Raw genomic sequence first — 21,915 nt, forward strand, 5'->3', positions numbered from 1 at the left:
ACTTTAGCTATTATGAAAGAAGGACATTTTATAAGAATGTACCCAATGCTACTAACTTCTTGTTTGATCTTGGTACGGAAAGTGGAATGGAAAGACCACAATATATAATAGTTGGTTTTGAAATTAATAATGTTAATGAACAAACTCATGAAGCAAGTACATTTCCTATAATGAATGTTACTGAATGTTATTGTAAGATTGGCAGCGAGTTTTATCCTGAGGATAGAATGAATATTAATTATGGTGCTTATAATTATAATGAGGCTTTTAAAGAGATTGTTAGCTTTAATAAAGATTATAATGGGCTACCACATAAAATAAAACCATATATAAATCATAGAACATTCAAAAGCAGTTATAGAATATATGTATTTGATACTAGATATCAAAGTGATTATATAGGTCCACAACCAATACAACTTAATTTTCAATTTACTGCTGCAGTTGCAGATGTTATATGTCATGCATTAGTATTAACTAGAAAGGTTATTATTGTTAAGAGTGATGGTAATAAGATGGTTGATATTATATCTTAGGCCTAGTTATAGTCATGGTCATTGTTATAGTAATTGTTATAATTATGGTGAAACTTGGGCGAAGCCCCTTAGACATTTTTATTGTGAAACATCTGCGAAGCAGGTTCCCTGATGAGCGAAGCCCCATAGCTCTAAACTATTTCCTACTAGTCTTAACAAAGCCCCTAGCATAAATAATATCTATTTTCTTTTCATTCTCTTGAGATAGGACTCCGTCCATGCTACGCCATAGACCCTTAGCTTCAAGCTTTGTCTTGGGCTTAGTCTTCGAGCTTCGCTCGCGGGTGGAACCCGTAGTCTTAGGCTTAGGTTTAACAACAAAGGGATTATACTTTTTAACTTCCTTTTTTTATATAGAAATGAGTCTTTTAAATAAGTTCAAAACTAATTCATTTTGTTTTGGTGGTAGACATTATAGTGGTACTATTAATATAAGAGGAGCTATTACTTCAAAAGGTACTAAAATGTTAAAGGGTAATTGTGTTAAGTGTAAGAGAAATAAGTCAATGACTGTATCTGATGCAACAATAGAAGCAGAGGGATTGAAAGATTTCTTTAAGTGTTGGTAGGGCTACGGTTAATTTTGGAAACAAAGTTGCTAATAATCCAGTAAGAGCATTAGAAATAGCAAGCAAAATAGGGAGTGCGGCTGCATCTAGAAACCCTAGAGCTGCTTTATCAGCCACACCTGATTTAATTAAATTTGCAACTACTGGTGAAGGTATAAAGGTAGTACAAAAAGGAAGAGGGTTATATTTAGGTACTAAGAAAAGATAATTATATTAGAGTTTAAATATAACTTTGGGTATGTGTATAACTAAGATTAAGACTAGCTCTAATATTATTTATCTGCGAAGCAGGTTCCCTGATCGGTGTAACCGCTTCGCGGATATATTAATATTAATATTATTATTACTTAATACATTATTATAATTAAACACTCACAACTTTAGTTTAAAAAAACACTCAGCTTGTTTTTCTTGTCAACAGAGTTGCGGCCTCGTCGATTCTTCTTATAATCCTCAAATACCTTAACTAATTCATTATACTCATCGTTATCTATTTTATTATCATTCATTGATTTAGTATATAGTCTTTTAAACTTATCACTAAACTGTTTACTTAAAATATACATTTGTGAATACTTTATAATTTTATTTTTTTTAGAATTAATTGTTTTTGATAATGAACCACAAATAGTTGCTGTAGCGAAAGCTGTAGGTATACAATAAGGTAATCCTATGCCTGTTAATGCAACTGATGTTGATGTTGCAGTTGTTGCTATTGATGATAACAGTATTTCTGTTATCTCAGCTACGTTAATATAATTCTTATATCTACTTAACTTCTTATTAGAGTTATTAGTTTCAGTTTCATATTAGTTTCTAATATCTTTTATAATGTTAATATTGTTGTTAAATTTATTATTGGCTTGAATCTTTTCATTTATCAACTGTTCATTGGCAGTTGCAGCATTGCTTGTCTGTTTCTCAGCCGCTTCGCGGATTAATCGTTCTGATACTGATGACAAATCTGGTTATAGTAATCTCTCACTCGGTGCTGTTGGGTTAGTCATAGTTTCGGTTATTTTAATTAGTAAAAATTCTTTTATTTCTTTAATTATATCTTCTTGATAAAAATCATAATGCATCTCTAGTCTTGGTTTTTCTTTGTTGTCTACTAATGTACTTTTTAAAAGTATAGCAATTATATATTGTACTATTCTCTTTTTGTCCTTTAAAAGGGATTCATCTATGAAAGAATTAGTCTTTTTTATTAAATTCTTTAAATTCTTTTAGCCCTGTAGTAAACATTTCATCTAGTTGTATGTTAGTGATATTCTGATTAAACTTAATATTATCAATCTCTAGTTTTAATTGATTATGCCCTTTTCTTCGCTCGGTTATATTTCTACTTAAAATATCCGTTTTATTTTTAGACGATAATAAGTTATTGTCACAATACTCTTTATTAACGACATCTTTTTCATCTATCGGGGGATGTACATTTGTACTTTTATAGGTATCTTTCAGGTGAATATTGTCATTATCTTCTAAGAATAATTGACGGGCCTAACTTGGTGATAGACTAATATTTGATGATGCTTTTTAAGCCCGATTGAATCTATTTCTTGTCATCTTTGTATTTATTTACAGAAAGATTTATCTAATTTGTAGCTGACCGGAGGTCTGTATTTTATTATTCTAAAACTTTATTATTAGATTCAAAGTCAAACTCGGATTTTAATAATTCCTTTGTAATATTTACCTTCTATTATCTCACCATTAATATCTTTTATTTTATATGTTTGTGGTTGTGTTTTTAAAACTTCATTAACTTTAAATAGTTCTCTTTTCCAATTAGAAGTGTAACCTTTAGAAAAGATATTACGTTTATCTGCATTTCTAACATAATAACCAACTTTAAGTTTAGGTTTAATATTCCTATAAATGAATGAGTATTTAACCTTATCGGGATTATTAGAAGCAACAACTGGTGTAATATTAATTGTTGAATGAATGTTATTGTTATATGTTTTGACTGCATCATTTAATATATTTACCCAATTACCATCACCATTGATGTACATTGGTTTTTTAATTATGTGTAATAATGTTCTATGAAATCTCTCTATAAACACAGCCTTTAAATCACTATAAGTAGAATATAGTTTTGTTTCGTATTCTTTAAGTAAAGATTTAAATGTTTTATTGTAAAACTCACTACCTCTATCTACCCATAACTTTTCTGGTTTTCTATGTTCAGGGCCACCTTGTGGATGTTCACTTAATACTATTTTAAAACCATTAGTTATAGATAAACCAGATTTATTCTTCAATGGAATAGCCCGTGCATATTTTGTGAGTATATCTATAACAGTTAATATAAACTTATAATTATTATTGTATTTACTTAGAGATGACTTATCAATTAAATCAGCTGACCATGTTTCATCTTTATATAATGGGATTATTCTTTCTCTTCTAAACTTTGTTGTTTGGCGACTGAATACTTCTTTAGCTATTAGTTGTTGTTTTTCCACATTTTTTATGGATGTAGTCATGGTTTCACCTATCAACGAAGTTGTGAGCTTGCTCATTTACCATAGTTAAAAACAAAATTATCTAATTGCTCTTGACTAATAATATTCATAGATAATAGTTGCTTAGATATATCTAGCATTTCATCAGATAATCCATCATGACCAGCTTTTGTTTCTAGTATTAATAATTCTAATCTTTCTATTAAACCATTGACGAAGTCACGGCTACGCTGATTTAAATGGCAACTTCGTTGATTGTTGGGGTCAGTCTTAGTAAGACCACTAGCTTTAACTTCTTCTTCTTCTTCTTCTTCCTCTTCTTCCTCATTAGTATCATAAACAGTGGATTCACTACTAAAGGAATCTCTTCTTGGTGATGCGATACTAATTGATAATCTTCGATCTATTACTTTTAGTATCCCCTCTTTGTTTATAACCAATATCCCTTAGAAATTGTTTTAATTTGTTTTCATCACCTTTTATGTCTCTTTCTGGCACATTTTTTATAGTGATAAACATAAGGAAACCTTTAGTGATATCATAGTTGTTATTTCGTAGTTTTATACCATTCGGTGTTATATGAGTGGGCACATTATTAATTGTAAACTCAATTTCATTTGCATCGAATGGGACTAATCGTAATTGAATATTCGCTTGTTTTCTCATATCTGCTAGAATATCAAGCATCTCGTTACTTAGTTTAAACAACTTGACCTCTCGACCTGGTAATGTGATAGGCTCTCTGACAGAGAACCCGCTTTGTTGAACGGGAGAGAACTCTAAAGCTTTCAATGCATTTGTGTTGTCTTCTATCCGTAAACCGGTTTCACCGATCTGCGCAGCAGTTTCACCAATCCGAGAAGCGGTTTCACCGACTGCTTCCATTGTTTGTGTTTGGTGGGCTTGTAGTATTTCACTATTAGTATTTAAAGTTTTAGTTAGAGGATCAAATAACTCTTCTGTTTCACCATAATATTTTTGTTGTTTTAATTTATCATCTAATCTATTTCTTCTGTTTAGTTTTTGTAGTTTTTTTAATTCTATGAGTTTATCTAGACTAGTCATTTTAAAAAAAATAATTATCACAGTTCATTATATAATCTAATGGCGGCTTCAATAAACTTTCTATCTTCCTTATTTGTTAATTCTTTAATATTGTTTATCAGTGCTGGGTTTACCATAGTCCGTCGGTTTGGCGTAGAAGCAGTCTGTTGGCTGATTTCATTTAATAAATCTCTTTTGAATAAATATATGTTCTCATCTAGGGGATAACTTTTTATATTATTTACATAAAATCTTTTATCATCAAAATTACTTAAACTTCTTTTACTTTTCTTAATTGTGGTCATACAACTTCCTACTTTTTGAATCCTACTTTCCTCTACTGTCATATCCTTTTTATCTATTAGAGCATTATAATATTCCTCGTGCTTTCCATTATTTTCTTTCTTTATTCCTTTCTCTTTTGCGCCATAGTTCTTTTTACTATGTTTTGGGTTTTAATACAATAATTTCTTCTATTATTTTACTCCCTAGCTCGTGTTTAAACTTGCCAGGGACTTTATTAGTTGTTTTTATAGGAATATCTAGATTAGTCAAGTCCATGTGCTCGTTGTCAACATAACCTCTACTATAACTTAAAATAAAACTGTCCGTGTCCATAAAGTGAAGGTTGATGTCTTCTAGCGATGGTTTCTGTACATCATAATAAAATTTATACATAGAGTTTACTTAACTCCAATACAGTAGAGCCTAGATATATGGGTTTATCATATTGTATTTTGTTTTTATAGAATTCTATTAGAGTATACTTTTCATATCTAATTACATCTTTACATGTTGGTTTACTAACAGCTTTAAGTATTTCATAATCATTAGTTAGGTTCTTGGCTTCTAGATACTTTACTGGATTCTCACAACTTTTACCAAACAATGAGTTATTCATTAACTTAAATATATCTATCTCAGGCTCAGTTTTAGCTTCTGCTCTCATTTTAGTAATAAGTTCAATATAGTCTCTAATAATATAATCTTGTTTAAATTTAATTATTCTATGGACTTTAGTAACTTTTATACCCATCTTAACAACAAACTTTAACACTCTATAGTGTATTGGGTATTCATATTTATTATTCTGATCTAATATTAGTTTCTTGCTTTTTGATGAAGTTGGGGTCTTTGTTTGTATCCCAGTTCATTATTCTCTACTTCTCTTCCATGGGGTAGTAGTTGGAAGTTGCTAGTTCGCTCTTTACATTCATTAGTATATTCTAAATCACAGATAAGCCAATAGCCGTAATCACTATCATCTGAAGTATTTAATACTTTGTCTAGAGTTGCGTTGGAGTACTCAAAATCTTTATATGGTAGCTTTTGCATTAGTGCATAACCGTATAAGTTATTAGCATCGATGTACCATATGGATCTTTGATCATGATCTGCCATTGGTGGAACAACTTTGTGGATCTGCGCAGCAGGTTCCCTGATAGACCTTTGACTCTGACTTTGACTTCTAATATACCTATCACCCATAACACCACATGCCACCTCTCATTGCAATAATGAAGTCTTTTAGTATTTGCTCATCTTGTATTGTGTCTAGTTAAACGTTGCTTAGTTTTAGGAAACAATCGAAGCTGTAGCCTGGTAGACTAATATAATGTAGAGGATTGAGTTTATATGTATTCATGTTTAACTTAACAAATAGATTGAAGCAGTGTCCTAATATGAATATCATTTTCCATATAATCCAATGTTAATTCTTTACCTGTTTTACTACTATTAGAATTATTAAAATCATCTACTTCATCTTGGGTTGGTAACTTAGTTGTTAATGATGATCTAAACTCTTGAATTAATAGATTTCCTAGTTTATTATTATAGCTATTCTCATCTTTAAATTTTTCATAAGGATATAATGTTTTATTTTTTATGTTGTAAACCTTTGCTAATTTATCAAGAGACATTGTCAAGAAACTGTAACTATCTATAAACTTTAATACACCCCCTCTAAACATTCTAGCTTTACCATTAGTACTAGGCAAGATATCAATTCTTCTCCTGCTATTATTCTGTTTAAATATCTCATTAAATAATAGATTGAAGTTATAGCCTTTTCCATTATGGAATATTACTCGAATGAAGTTTTGATGTTTATAGTTTAAGTTACAAATATTACATGCTGTACCTCTATATCTACCTGTTTGGTGACAGTGATCTCTAACTTTATTAACACAGTTTTTTTTTACAAATGTGACATATCATTAGCATCATGATACAATTTATCTTCTTCTGTGAATAGCATTGCTTTGTTTATCTTAATGCTATGTTTTGTTTCTATTTCTAATAAATCTCTAACATAATCTTTGATACAGACTGGACCAAAGTATGATTGGTGTAACCACTTCGTGGATCTGTGATAACAATTGTAGTTATAGACAATAGCAATAGGTGCATGTTCAGATATCTTATATGTATTGCTACCAATTTTCTCAACTTTTCCTTTCATGTATCATTCAATATCACTAAGTATAACATTATTCACTTCTTGTTGTTTATGTTGTTTCTTGAATTTATTTTGTTTTAACTTAGGGCGAACAATCTTTGATTTGATTTGAACACAGCAATCATGAGTTTCGTATTTATATTGAGAGCTAAACCAATAGGTACAATTATCACAAAACCAGAACTTCGCATGTTTGGTATTGGGTCTTTCTAGTAAAACTTCTACATTTTTAACTAGAACACAATGTTCATTCCAGACTAGAATCCTAACATTTTGTCTATCTTTTACAAAGTTAGAACATTTATCTAGGCGTTCTATTTTTGCTATGTTACTATCTTGAGTAGGCCCGTATAACCAAATATTGACATTATATTTTTTTTGGATTTTTGTTATATAATCATATGCAGTTTCATTATATTCCCAGTCATCGACTAGATTATTAATATACTTATTTTCTCTAGTTGCATCTTGGGTCACAGGATATAATGCGGCTGTAATACATAATCTTAAGCAATTAAGTTTATTACTTTTAATATTTAAAATAGCTTTTGTTCTAGTTCTTAGATTGGTGGTAGTTCAACATATAATCCTAATGATGGTTTAGTTCTTTCTATATTTAGCTGAATGTCAGTTATTCCAAGAAACTCATAATCATACCCATAACCCTCATATGTTTCTCTAGTATTATCTAGCCATTGGTTTAGATCCAGTCGATGATCTTTAGTCATATATTCATCAGTTTATAAGAGTTGTCTTAGTCTCTTCTTCTCCTCTCTTCTTATATAAGCAATTGGCCGTAACTTTATATTTATATGATTTAAATGGTTTAAACCCATCTAATATGTAATCTATAGGCTCATTAATATAACTACCCGACTTAGTAATATATAGCTGTCTTTGATTAAAGCTTGATTTACTAGTATAATTATTAGCAATGCTTGGATCAGTTGAGATAACACTTTCTCTCATGTGCTTATTCATGTGAGTTTGTAGAGCTATCTGATTTTTAAACTTATCGCCACAAACCCAGCATGGTTCAGTTTTAGTTTCAGTTTTGATAATCTCCTTAGTTTTAATAATATCAGTTTTAGTCTTAGTTTCAGCTTTAGCCCTAGTTTTAATAATATAATCATCTTCATCCGAATTATACACCCTCTCCAAGATTTCTTCTTCTTCAGACTCAAACATTTTCTCCAATAGTTCCTTATGTTTGAGATCGTATGATTGATGCCTGTATAAACCCTTCTTTGATTCAAAGGATAAATTACAGACGTCGCAGAAGTTTATGACACTAGTATTAGTTGATTGAGACATGATGTATTTATTTAGGGAAAATTTTGGAAAAAATAATTTTTTGAAAATGAAAATGAAGTGTGATAAGTGTAAAAATAAGTCTTGGAAAGAATGTTGTAATAATTGTAAAGAATTAGAATATTCTTATGCATGTAAAAATATGATTAAGGTGAAAGATTATATAGAACATTTGGGATATCATTATTCTGATCCTGATCAATATCTAGCATGTAGTACGTGTAATGTTTATAAACATTTATCATTATATAGATTTAGAAATAGGAAATGCAGACTGTATTTATCTTCATCGATATAGATATTGTCATACTAGAAATCAATTCAGAGAGCATGTTTATAAGTATAATATTCAAATAAGCTAATTCTTCTTTTAATTTATCTGTGATGTAGTTTTGGTTTTTATTGTTTTTTTGATTGAACATAGAGCTAATATATAGTAGTGAATAAAATGGAGGTATGGGCAAGTAGTTGATATATAGAGTAGTGGGTGGAAGGTGCTCGAACAAGTGCATGAATTTTTAGGTGTTTTTACTATGCAAAAATAGCTCAAAAAATTGAAATGCGATTGGAGAGCACCTTTTACCCACTACTAGAAAATTTTGAGAAAAAAATTCAATTTGTTTGGTCAAATAGTTTAAATCGATAATTTTCAGGCTGGAAATTGTAAGAAGTTACTCGTGATAAACAGAGCTCCATTTAACCTAACTAAATTTACTTTAAATTTCTCCGTTTTTTAGTCGTAAATTTCAATATTATACGTCAAACCCCCTACCCGAGCTATGTTTCTTTTCGATTTTCTCCAAAAATTTACAATGTTCCTCTTTCAAATTTCGGATAATTTTTATATAAATAAAAAACTAAATCCTCAGGGCTACCAAAAGCTATTTTTGTTTTTCTCTACGATGCGTGAATAGAAAGTGAAAATTTGACTGAAGAAAGAAGCCGATCTCGCATTTTATTCCTCCATTTTGAAAAAAATTGGAACAACAAACTTTGTCAACGATTTTGCCAAATTCAGGACTGCTTTTAACTGAATTTGGTAACATTTTGTGTTAAAATAGTCTTTGCAGGAATTGAGTTGAATACTACCAAAATTGAGGTTTAGTTTTGGAGATTTTGTTGTTGGTCTGATTATTTTTCAATCTTCTGTTATTTTTAATCTTGGTAAGATTTTTTTTCAAAAAAATCAGCTCAGCAGTTGTTTTGGATGCTATCGTTAATTTATCGGTGAGCGTCACGTGATGCGCGTGTGTTTTTGTTAGTTTGTGGCTTTGGCTTCTAGTCCACGGAGAGTTGTTTAGAGCAATAGAGCAATATGGAACTTTTTTCTCTTCCCATCTGGATTGATTATTGATTTAATCGATTTGTGATATTGTAAACAATGGTTAGACAAAGACCGAGATAACTCAGTATTGTCAAAAGTAAAACAAATCATCAATATAAACTATAAATTTCTTCAGTTGTTGTGTACGTTTTAGGTGTTTCAAGAGTATTTCAAAGAACTTGAAGAGGAGAGTATCCGAGACAATTTTGTTGTGGTTTACGAGCTTCTCGACGAAATCGTTGATTTTGGTTATCCGCAGTTCACAGATTCAAAAATTTTACAGGTACAAATACGGTTCAATCTTATTTGTAAAAGTCATTTGATAAGGAGCCTTTTCATTTAAGAATTAGTAAAAAAAATATTTATATTTAGAAATAGAATTAGTGTTTCGGTGTCAGTAATTTCCAGTTTCTGATTCTCGTAAACAAACAACTACATATGTATTAAACCAGCAATTTACGCTGATCCGCAAAAAGTGATAACATAGTAAAAGTTAATGTATTGTCAAGTATTTGTAACAAATGCAATAAATTTAGACAAAAAATTTTTTTCTGATTTACAAATACTTGGGTGGTTCCTGTTTAAATTTGACGGGGTTTTTAAGATTTGTTTTCTCAAACTAACCCCAGAAATAAGAATTTTGGTTATGATTAGCATGTGAGTACAAATTAATTCAGTCTTTGTGTAGTCTAAAAAGCGGGGGGGGGGGGGGGAAATCAGTATGATTTATTGATAAAATTCTAGGGGTGTAATTAAAGACAACATTTGATAAGTGTTATCAAAAGTGGTTCCGAGTGGAATATGAATAAATCAATTTAAATCAAAGACTACGAACTTGTGTTTGTCACGTGTAGGAATATATAACTCAAGAGGGTCAGAAACTGGATGTGGCTCCTCGTCCTCCACCGGCAGTTACAAATGCAGTCTCATGGAGACTAGAGGGAGTTAAATACAGGAAGAACGAGGTCTTCCTCGATGTCATTGAGAGCGTCAATCTACTGGTTAGAAGAAAGCAGCTAAATTTATTTTCTGTATTGTAATTTTGAGTGTCTATTAATTCTGTTGCATCTAAATGAAAAACAACCACATTAGTCTGTAACTTTAGATTTCGGCTGTCATTTTAGGAAATTCCTTGTTTTTATTTGTAATTGTACTAAAATTTTAGTTGCAAATTTATGTATTTATTTATGCAAGGATTTGGAGTTCTCGGAACAAAGAGTTGAAAAGAGGAAATGTTGTGCTACCAATTTTGCAACCAAAGTTTATCCAATTAGTCGTTTTAGCAAAAATATTTCTTTATTTTTAGCTACTTTTTGAGCATTCCATTAATAATTAGAGTTGCATAGATTAAGACCACCTAACCTGATGTGAAAAACGGAATTACTTATCAATCATCCGTAGTAGTGGATAAAACAAGGGAATCAACCACCAGTAAAATTTGTCCCTTTCTCCTAACGCTAATCGCGCATGTCGGGCCAAATTTTACTGTTTGTTGATTCCCTTGTTTTATCCACTACTATATATCAGCTCTAAATTCAATAAAAAAATCAATTAAAATCAAAAATAAAACAAAAAATCAAAGCAAAATTTACATTTCACTCTTTAAGAGCGATTCACTCTTATTCGGAGTGATCCCCTAGTAGAAAGATCGCTCTTTTTCGCTCTTAAAGAGTGATTCCCTCTTTTTTGATATTTTTATATTTTATACTTTTTATATCAAATTATCTATACTCTTCAATAAATTTATATTTTCTTTTACTTTTTCTATATTTATTCCATTATTAATAAGAAAAGATACAAAATTATAGTATTTACATGAAGAACTTTCCTCTGTTTGGACAATAACTAAAGGACTTACAGCTCTAGGACTTTGTCTTTTATATAATAAGCTTCTACTAAATCCTCTAGTTAATTCTACATCTGGATGTTGTTTCTTTACATGAGCCCGTATCCCATCATATCTCACAACAGAAGTACAATATGGACAATTAACTTTAGCTGAAGTACAACTTCTACATGTATACTTACTCTCATCAAAATCAGTTAATGGTTTTACATAATTACATTTATTAAAACTTCTAATTAAGACTTCTGGGTTAAAGTTAGGGTTAAGGTTAGGATCTGAGTTAGAGTTAGAGTCATAGATAGAACCAGAACTAGAACCAGAACCAGAACTAGAACCAGAACCAGAACTAGAGCTAGAACTAGAACCAGAACTAGAGGTAGAGCTAGAACTAGAACTAGATTCATTTTTTAAAGAACAACCCCATGGAGAAAAATTATTAGCACAAATGCCACTTAGTATTATATTACCACACATACATTTATCAGTTTTATCTTTTTGACATGATTCATAATGATATTTTAAAACAGCAATGTTTCCATATTTATAGTTACACTCTAAACATTTTAAAAGCATTTATAATAGGGTAAACTATGATATTCACCTAATCATTTCGCGGGGTAATATTTAACCATGATTTCAATTAAATCTTTAGTATTATCTTCAGATGTGATACACTCTGCTAAATATTTTTTTCCTAACGTATTGAGTGTATTAGTTTTACATCTCTTATCTAAAATCAATTCATGGTCTAATTCTTTTTTATCTCTAACAAAATTTATAATCTCTTCTCTAAATTCTTCATTATTTCCATATAGTCTGGTTAAAAACTTTCCTCCCTTTCTATTCAAAATTCCCATCTCTTCATTGACGAAGTCACAGCTACACTGATTTATATATTCTTTTTGTATTGCTTTTCGTAGATCAGTGAACGAACTTTGTTCGTGGTTCTCCAACGAGCTTTGCTCGTGGTTCTCCAACGAACTTTGCTTGCCACGGAGTTCGTCCGTTGGATAACCACAGACGGAGTCTGTTCGCAGATCATTATCCAACTCTTCTCCATATCCAACATTAACCAATGTAATTACTCTACTCAACATTGTGCTTGCTCCCATTGCTACACTCCCAGCATTTCTTGATATTATATCAGGATAAATATAACTAAATATAAATAAACCTGAGCTTATAATTCCACCAATAGTTGATAAAATTTTTATACCCTTTCCCATAATCATTTCTTTAGTTAAAACATCATTCTGTATTTGAATATTATTTACGAAGTTTATTAAAATAGAATATATAGTTATCGTGGTTAATAACATTTCTATCTGTTGCATTTATCATGAGTGGTTTCATATATGCTAGAAGTTTATTTATATCTTCTCTTTCTAATTCATTTTTTGAACTAAGAGCTTTTAAATCAAGGAAACCAACTCTTGAATCATATATCATTGTTCTATTACTATTAATAATAATAAAAGTATTTTCCTTCGTATTATATTTAATTATACCATAACGAAGTTCATCTGACATTCCATCTGTACGATTATAATGGTTAATGTTTAACCCACTAATTTTTTTTTACAAAAGTCATGTTCACATTTATATATCTCATTAAAGTTTTTAAATAGATCAGGTCCATTATAAGTTGTTAAATAAATAGTATCACAACTGATTCTTGCCGTATTAATTATTTGAGCTGGTTTATGACACATTACAATCATTTGAATATTATAATGTCTACCTTCAGTAAAATAATAAGCCATATCCCTATTTAACCTATCACCCAGATCATGAAATACTATTACACAATTTTGAAATTTATGCATATTATTTCTTGTGATCATATTTATATCATATTTATTAAACCCAGTATAAAACCTATTAGACTCAGGATCTATCCCGTCTCTGTCATCTTTACACGCTATAACTATATTTTGAGCCTGGTTTTGGTTTTGGTCTTGGTTTTGGTCTTGGACTGAGTATAACTTTAAGTATTGTCTAATAAAATATGTTTTCCCTGTACCAGTTCCACCATAAACAATAGTTTGTAATGGTGACTTTTCATATTCAAATCTAACTAGATTCCTATTCATAAATCCGCCAAAGCTTTCTTCTAGTTTTGTATATTTACTTGGTATTGAATCATATAATAAATAACAAATTCCAATTATAATAATAAGAAAAAAAAGTATACCGCCTTTATCCATTTTTATATATAAAATTAATTTTTTAAAAATGCTTATCCTAACTTTTGAGGAATTCAATAATAAATTTAATATTGATAATAATGCTATGAGTGATATCAGAATAAAAGATATAGGTAAAGATATAAGTCTAACACCAATTGAAGTAGTAATGAGAGATCAAAGTCCTAAAACAGTCAGGGAACCTGCTTCGCAGATCTATGAACCTAACTTCAACATTATTGTCAATCTACATCCAACTGATGGTACACATTGGGTTTTAGTTACAAGAAGAGAAGATGGTCCTGTGTATTACTTTGATAGTTTTGGTGTAGAAACCCCACCATTATTTTTAGAAGAATATGTTCATCTAGGCTCTAATGAGAGAATACAGCAATATGATGAATATTATTGTGAGGCTTATTGTTTATATATGATCTATCTTATTGATAGAAGATTTAGAATTAAAAATGCTTTAAATATTCTAGTTAATCAATATAAATATCCAGGAATATATAATGAGTGTTTTTGTTTAGGTTGTAGTAAAGATAATGATAATGTTAATGATCTACGAATTAGCTTTGCTAATAATGTTAATGATAATGATAATGATAAAGATAATGATAATGATTATGATATAGATAATGATAGTGTTAAAGAGAATGTTAATGAAAAAGATAATGATCTACGAAGTAGCTTTACTAATAATGATAATGTTAATGATAATGATAATGATAATAATAATAATGATATTGATAATGATAATGATAGTGATAAAGATAATTTTATATATCAGGGAACCTGCTTAGCAGATCTATTTCATGAAAAACATGGTGAAACATGGCAAGCCAAGCCCCATGGCGAAGCATGGATGAAATCCCATCAAAAGGGTAAACCTAATAACAATAGTCCTACTAACAATATCTCTGTAAATATAAATGAAGATCTGCGATCATGGCTAAATGATGATGATATAATTACTGAAGCCACATTCCCAGATAACTTTAGATGTATAATATCTGGTCCTAGTGAATGTGGTAAGACATTCTTATTAAAAAAACTAATTCTGGCTAGTATATATTTTGATAAGCTATACATCATGACCTACTGGTGATCAATACAATGGATTATAGAGAATAAACGATAAAGCAATTATAGAATTGATTAAAGATATAAAAGATTTACCATCTCCTGATAAACTACCCAAAGACTTAAAGAAACTAATGATATTCGATGATGTTAGAGCCAAAGAACCAGTTATTAATGAATAGTTTTGTAGAGGTAGACACAATAATTGCAATATGATATATCTTAATCAAAACCTGGTCTCTCTGGATAGGCACAGTGTTAGAGAGAACTGTAATCTATTTATTTTATTTGAACAGAGATGTAAAGTCCTAGCATCGATATATCAAGATTTCTTTAATAATATTGAAGTTAGTTATAATGATTTTGCTAATATATGTAATAAGGTATGGAAAGAGCCTTATAATTATATTGTCATTGATATACCAAAAAATAAAAATTTTAATTGTAAACTAAGAATTAATTGGGATCGGAGAGTTTTATAATTAAGTATGGTGAAGCATGGTCGAAGACCCATAAGTAAAAGTATGAGTATCAGGGAACCTGCTTCGCAGATAAGTCTAAGTAAAGTGTAATTGTAAGTCTAAGTCTATGGTTATCAGGAACTGCTTCTGACCATGACTAAGTCTATATCTATCAAGGAAACTGCTTCGCAGATAAATATATTCTAAATCAAATGTAAAGTAAAACTTAATACATCACCATTAAAATCTATAGGTCTTCCATGCTCATCTTTAATATGAAATTCTATATATTCTATTCTATCTTTAGTTACATTTTGATACAAGATATTAAATGGTATAATATTTATCAAGTAACCTGGTGGTTCTGTTAGAGTAAAAGTATATAGTATGTCTGTGTTTTTCCCATTATCTTGAACACCAGATATCATATTACAATGAATGTTAATAGTACTAAAACCCATAATATCAACAATTTTCTGAAATGTATATTTACCTTGTTCATATACTTTTTTTCTAAAGCCCAGTAATGGGGCTATTGAATTCTCTATGTCAAAGTTCATTGCACCTTGTTCTACTTCCATTAAACTTTTCATTGTATTCTTATCAGATTCTATTATAACATTACCATTAGTTTCTTCTTTTATTGATTCTGCTATTTCGAATAATTCATATGCTCCTGGTATATTAGCTAAAATACGGGTATCTGACCATGTTTCACCCTTGATATCATATATGAATTGATTGTTCCTTCTATTCACTTTAAACACCGAATTATAAACAGATAATCTAATTAAACCTAATTTTGATGAGTTAAGTATAGGTTCACTAAAGTTAAACTTTTCTGTTTGCTTTATCATTCTAAAGTTAAGTGCATGCTCTTCTTTAGTTTTAGTTAAAGCTTCATGTATATTTTGCAGTTCTCTTAAGATTAAACTATCAGTCATTTTTTATCTTATAAAAATGGATTTTAATTTGGACACAACTTATGGTTATAATAATGATATATAATGATATAATAATGATATATAATGATATACACAAGTAAGATTATAAAATATAAACCAAATAATCTGGCAACAATGAATACGGTTAATACCAATATTAATATCATACTCAATAGAGAAGAGAATCACTTAAATTTGCGTGATTCAAATCTAGAGATAGAGTTTGTTGTATCAGATGATGCTGGTGGTGTATTTGCTAATGATGCTAATATCAGATTAGTTAATTATGGTTTGATGGCATTGTTTAGTTCAATTAAGCTTGAAACTAGTGGTGGTAGGACTATTGAATATATAGATCATTGTCATCCCAATCTATTGATGTATAAGTTATTAACTAGTACTGTTGATGAATATGAGAGTGGTTTTGTTAGAAATCAGGGCATTAGAGATAGTCAACTTAAAGGTGACCATATTGCTGCACAACGAGGTCATATGTATTTGATGATTAAGATGAGTGACCTATTTGGTTTTGTAAATGATTTAGAAAAGATTATATATCGTTTAGGATTTAAACTAATATTAAAAAGAAATAATAATGATAGAGCTCTATATAGAGTTAATGCTAATCCTGGTGCAGTTGGTAATGATGCTAATATAGAAATTAGAGATATATCAGGGTGTGTACCTAGTATTGATCCTAGTAATGATAATAGAATTATTGTGCAAAAGGGTTTAAGTAAAAAGAATAATGTAGACTTTAGTTATTATGAAAGAAAGACATTTTTATAAGAATGTGCCCAATGCTACTAACTTCTTGTTTGATCTTGGTATAGAAAGTGGTATGGAAAGACCACAATATATAATAGTTGGTTTTGAAAATAATAATGTTAATGAACAAACTCATGATGCAAGTACATTTGATGTAATGAATGTTATTGTAAGATTGGTAGTGAGTTTTATCCCGAGGATAGAATGAATATTATTTATGGTACCAATAATTATAATGAGGCTTTTAAAGAGATTGTTAGCTTTAATAAAGATTATAATGGGCTACCACATAATGTAATACCATATATAAATCGTAGAACATTCAAAAGTAGCTATAGAATATATGTATTCGATACTAGATATCAAAGGGATCATATAGGTCCACAACCAATCCAACTTAATTTTAAATTTAGTGCTGCAGTTGCAGATGTTATATGTCATGCATTAGTATTAACTAGAAAGGTTATTAGTGTGAATAGTGATGGTAATAAGATGGTTGATATAATCTCATAGACATAGTCTTAGTTATAATTAAGCAATAGGTAATTAAGTCGTAGTTATAGTTATAACTTTAGTCCTTGTCATTATTTCCTACTAGTCTTAACAAAACCCTTAGCATAAATAATATCTAATTTCTTTTTATTCTCTAGAGATAGACCCTTAGCTTCAAGCTTAATCTTAGCCTTGGGCCTAACCTTGGGCTTGGGCTTAGGCTTAGGCTTAATAACAACAAAAGGATTATACTTTTTAACTTCCTTTATTTTTTATATATAGAAATGTGTCTTTTAAATAAGTTCAAAACTAATTCATATTGAGTTGGAGGTAGACATTATAGTGGTACTAATAACATAAGAGGTTTTATTACTTCAAAAGGTACTAAAATGTTAAAGGGTAATTGTGTTAAGTGTAAGAGAACTAAGTCAATGACTGTTAGTGATGCAACAATAGAAGCAGAGGGATTGAAAGCTTTCTTTAAAAGTGTTGGTAAAGCTACGGTTAACTTTGGAAAGAAAGTTGCTAATAATCCAGTAAGAGCATTAGAAATAGCAAGTAAAATAGGAAGTGCTGCTGCATCTAGAAACCCTAGAGCTGCTTTATCAGCCACATCTGAATTAATTAAATTTGCAACTACTGGTGAAGGTATAAAGGTAGTACAAAAAGGAAGAGGTTTATACTTAGGTACAAAGAAGAGATAATTATTTGATTATGATTATGATTATATTATGTTTATATTTATGTTTATGATTATGATTATATTATATGATTATGATTATGATTATATTTATATTATGTTTATGATTGTTGATAAATATTAATACTAATGTTATTATTACTAAATACATTATTATAACTAAACACTAACAACTTTAGTTTTAAAAAACACTCAACTTGTTTTTCTTGTTCTTCTTATAATCCTCATATACCTTAACTAATTCATTATACTCATCATTATCTATTTTATTATGATTCATTGATTTAGTATATAGTCTATTAAACTTGTCGCTAAACTGTTTACTTAAAATATACATTTGTGAATACTTTATTATTTTATTTCTTATTTTAGTATTAATTGTTTTTGATAATGGACCACAAACAGTTGCTGTTACAAAAGCTGTTGGTATAGAATAAGGTAATCCTATACCTGTTAATGCAACTGATGTTGTTGTTGCTATAGATGATAATACTATCTCTGTCATCTCAGCTATGTTAATATAATTCTTATATCTACTGAACTTCTTATTATAGTTATTAGTTTCAGTTTCATAATAATTTCTAATATCTTTTATAATGTTAATATTGTTGTTAAATTTATTATTAGCTTGAATCTTTTCGTTTGTATTGTTCATTAACGGTTGACAAGTTGGGATATAGTAATCTCTCACTCGGTGCTGTTGGATTGGTCATAGTTTCGGTTATTTTAATTAGTAAGAAAACTTTCTATTTCTTTCATTATATCTTTTTGTTTAAATCCATAATGCTTCTTTAGACTTTCTTGTTCTTTATTATCAAGTAACGTACTTCGTAAAAGTATAGCAATTATATATTGTACTATTGTCCTTTTATTCTTTAAAAGGGCTTCATCTATAAAAGAATTTGTCTTTTTATTAAAATCTTTAAATTCTTTTAGCCCAGTAGTAAACATTTCATCTAGTTGTATGTTAGTGATATTCTGATTAAAATTATTATTATCAAATTCTTGTTTTAATTGATTATATTTAGAGATAGTATCAGCAGCAACTTTATAACAAAACTTAACAGTATTTCTGACTTCATTTGTTGATTCAATAAACTCATTAATTAGTTCTTCATAAACTTGTGTTTCATTTAGTTGTAATGTTTTAGTTGTAAAACTATCAAAGTCACTTTTCTTAGTTCAGTTATCTTACTCTGTAAAATTCGTATTTTATTAGAAGAGGATAATAAGTTATTGTCACAATACTCTTTATTAACAACACCTTTTTCATCTATGGGAGGGTGCACTTTTGTAATTTTATAGGTATCCTTCATGTCAATATTATCATTATCTTCTTGGAATAAACCACGAGCCTTACATAGTGTTAAGTTGTTTGTTGATGTTGATGTTGATTTATGTTTAGCTTGATTGAATCTATTTCTTGTCATCTTTGTATTTGTTTACAGAAATTACAGAATTATACCTAATGATTCCAAAAGCTTATTATTAGATTCAAAGTCAAACTCCGATTCAGATTTTAATAATTCCTGTTCGTAATATTTAACTTCTATTATCTCACCATTAACATCTTCTATTTTATATGTTGGTGGTTGTGTTTTTAGAACTTCATTAACTTTAAACAATTCTCTATTCCAATTAGAAGTGTAACTTTTACAGAAGATGTTACGTTTATCTACATTTCTAACATAATCACCAACTTTAAGTTTAGGTTTAATAACTTTATCGGGATTATTAGAAGCGTCAACTGGTGTCATATTAATTGTTGAGTGAATCTTATTGTTATATATTATGACTGCATCATTTAATATATTTACCCAATTACCATCGCTATTGATGAACATTGGTTTTTTAATTATGTGTAATAATGTTCTATGAAATCTCTCTATAAACACAGCCTTTAAATCACTATAAGTAGAATATAGTTTTGTTTCATATTCTTTAAGTAAAGATTTAAATGTTTTATTGTAAAACTCACTACCTCTATCTACCCATAACTTTTCTGGTTTTCTATGTTCAGGGCCACCTTATGGATGTTCACTTAATACTATTTTAAAACCATTAGTTATAGATAAACCAGATTTATTCTTCAATGGAATAGCCCGTGCATATTTTGTGAATATATCTATAACAGTTAATATAAACTTATAATTATTATTGTATTTACTTAGAGATGACTTATCAATTAAATCAGCTGACCATGTTTCATCTTTATATAATGGTGTTATTCTTTCTCTTCTAAACTTTGTTATTTGAGGACTGAATACTTCTTTAGCTAATAGTTGTTGTTGTTGTTTAACCGTCATTATTTATTTACCATAGTTAAAAACAAAATTATCTAATGGTTCTTGATTAATAATATTCATAGATAATAGTTGCTTAGATATATCTAGCATTTCATCATATAAGCCATCATGACCAGCTTTTGTTTCCAGTATTAATAATTCTACTCTTTCTACTAAACCATTGATGAAGTCACAGCTACGCTCATTTAAATGGCAACTTCGTTGATCTGCGAAGCAGGTTCCCTGATTATTTGGGTTAGGGTTGCTATTTAAACCCCTGCAAAATACATCATCTTTTACCCCTATTATACGTTTTATTGTTCTATATCTAGCGCTTTTCTTATCCCCTTTTCCTAAATCATATCTAATATCCTTTAAAAACCTTTTGATTTTGTTTTCATCTTCCTCAATTTCACCATGTTTTATATTAGGGTTAGTAAGAAAATTTATAAACTCATCTGACAATTCATATATATTATCCTTAACTATAAATATATTTTCGTGGTAAATTAGTTTAACACCGTTCATTTCAAATTCACCAATATCTAAATTTCTTAACTTTAACTTTAATTGAGGGTTAGATTGAACTGACTTTAAATTAATAATTTGAGCTGTGTGCTGTGTCTTTATCTACAAAAAGTCCTGGTTTATCTCGAGCTCCCTCTACAGCTTTGTCGTTGGACTTCCTTAAAGCTTCATTAAACTGGATAATTTAATTCTATAAGTTCATCTAGCTTAGTCATTTTATATGTATTGAAAAATTATAATAAGAGTAAAAAATGGATAATGAAAATTCTATTGGTGAGAACTACTCTGAGTTAAAAAAATGTTTAGCTTGTGGAAAACAATATCGGGCTATGGAAGAGTTTATCGACCATACTAGGGATCCCTGGCATGATGAATTAATAATTTCAAATCATTCTAAATATTTAGATGAAAGGGAAACCAGTAAAATAATAAAATTTATAGAATATAACAAAAACAATTTAACTAGAGGAAATAGTGATTTGGAAATAACTTTGGGAGGGATATTGATCTATAATGTACTAACTACTAAACCAGGAGATGCAATTGATCATTTTATAAAAGGAAGTATAGAATATTATTAACCAGTTTTATGTTTTTTTATTTAGATTTATAAATCGATAAACCATAGATGGAGTCTGTTCATAGATCGGAGAAACTGCTTCATAGATGAGGGAAGCTATCAGGGAACCTGCTTCGCAGATGACTACGTCCATCAGTGAAACTGCTTTACAGATCATTATATAATCTAATATAGGCTTCAATTAACTTTCTATCATCATTAGTGGTTAGTTCTAAAATATTATTTATTAACAAGTCTTTATTATATTTATTATCTAACTCTGTTGAAGTAGTATTAATCTTTTTTATTAAATCTCTTTTAAATAAATATAGTTCCTTATC

The 21,915-nt window shown here is 29.3% G+C and overlaps 1 protein-coding gene across 3 annotated transcripts in view; it reads left to right on the forward strand.

The window, feature by feature from the left end:
* LOC142337702 (AP-1 complex subunit mu-1-like) overlaps positions 1–21,915 on the forward strand; it is a 250,656-nt gene that overhangs the window by 20,205 nt on the left and 208,536 nt on the right. For all 3 annotated transcript variants that reach the window (XM_075387151.1, XM_075387149.1, XM_075387150.1), the window contains exons 5-6: positions 9,874–10,002; positions 10,574–10,720. In XM_075387151.1, coding sequence (XP_075243266.1) covers positions 9,874–10,002; positions 10,574–10,720 — 276 coding nt within the window. The remainder of the gene's footprint in view (positions 1–9,873; positions 10,003–10,573; positions 10,721–21,915) is intronic.

The sequence above is a fragment of the Convolutriloba macropyga genome, chromosome 4 (assembly GCF_964194025.1).
Source record: "Convolutriloba macropyga chromosome 4, txConMacr16.3, whole genome shotgun sequence".
NCBI lineage: Eukaryota > Metazoa > Xenacoelomorpha > Acoela > Convolutidae > Convolutriloba > Convolutriloba macropyga.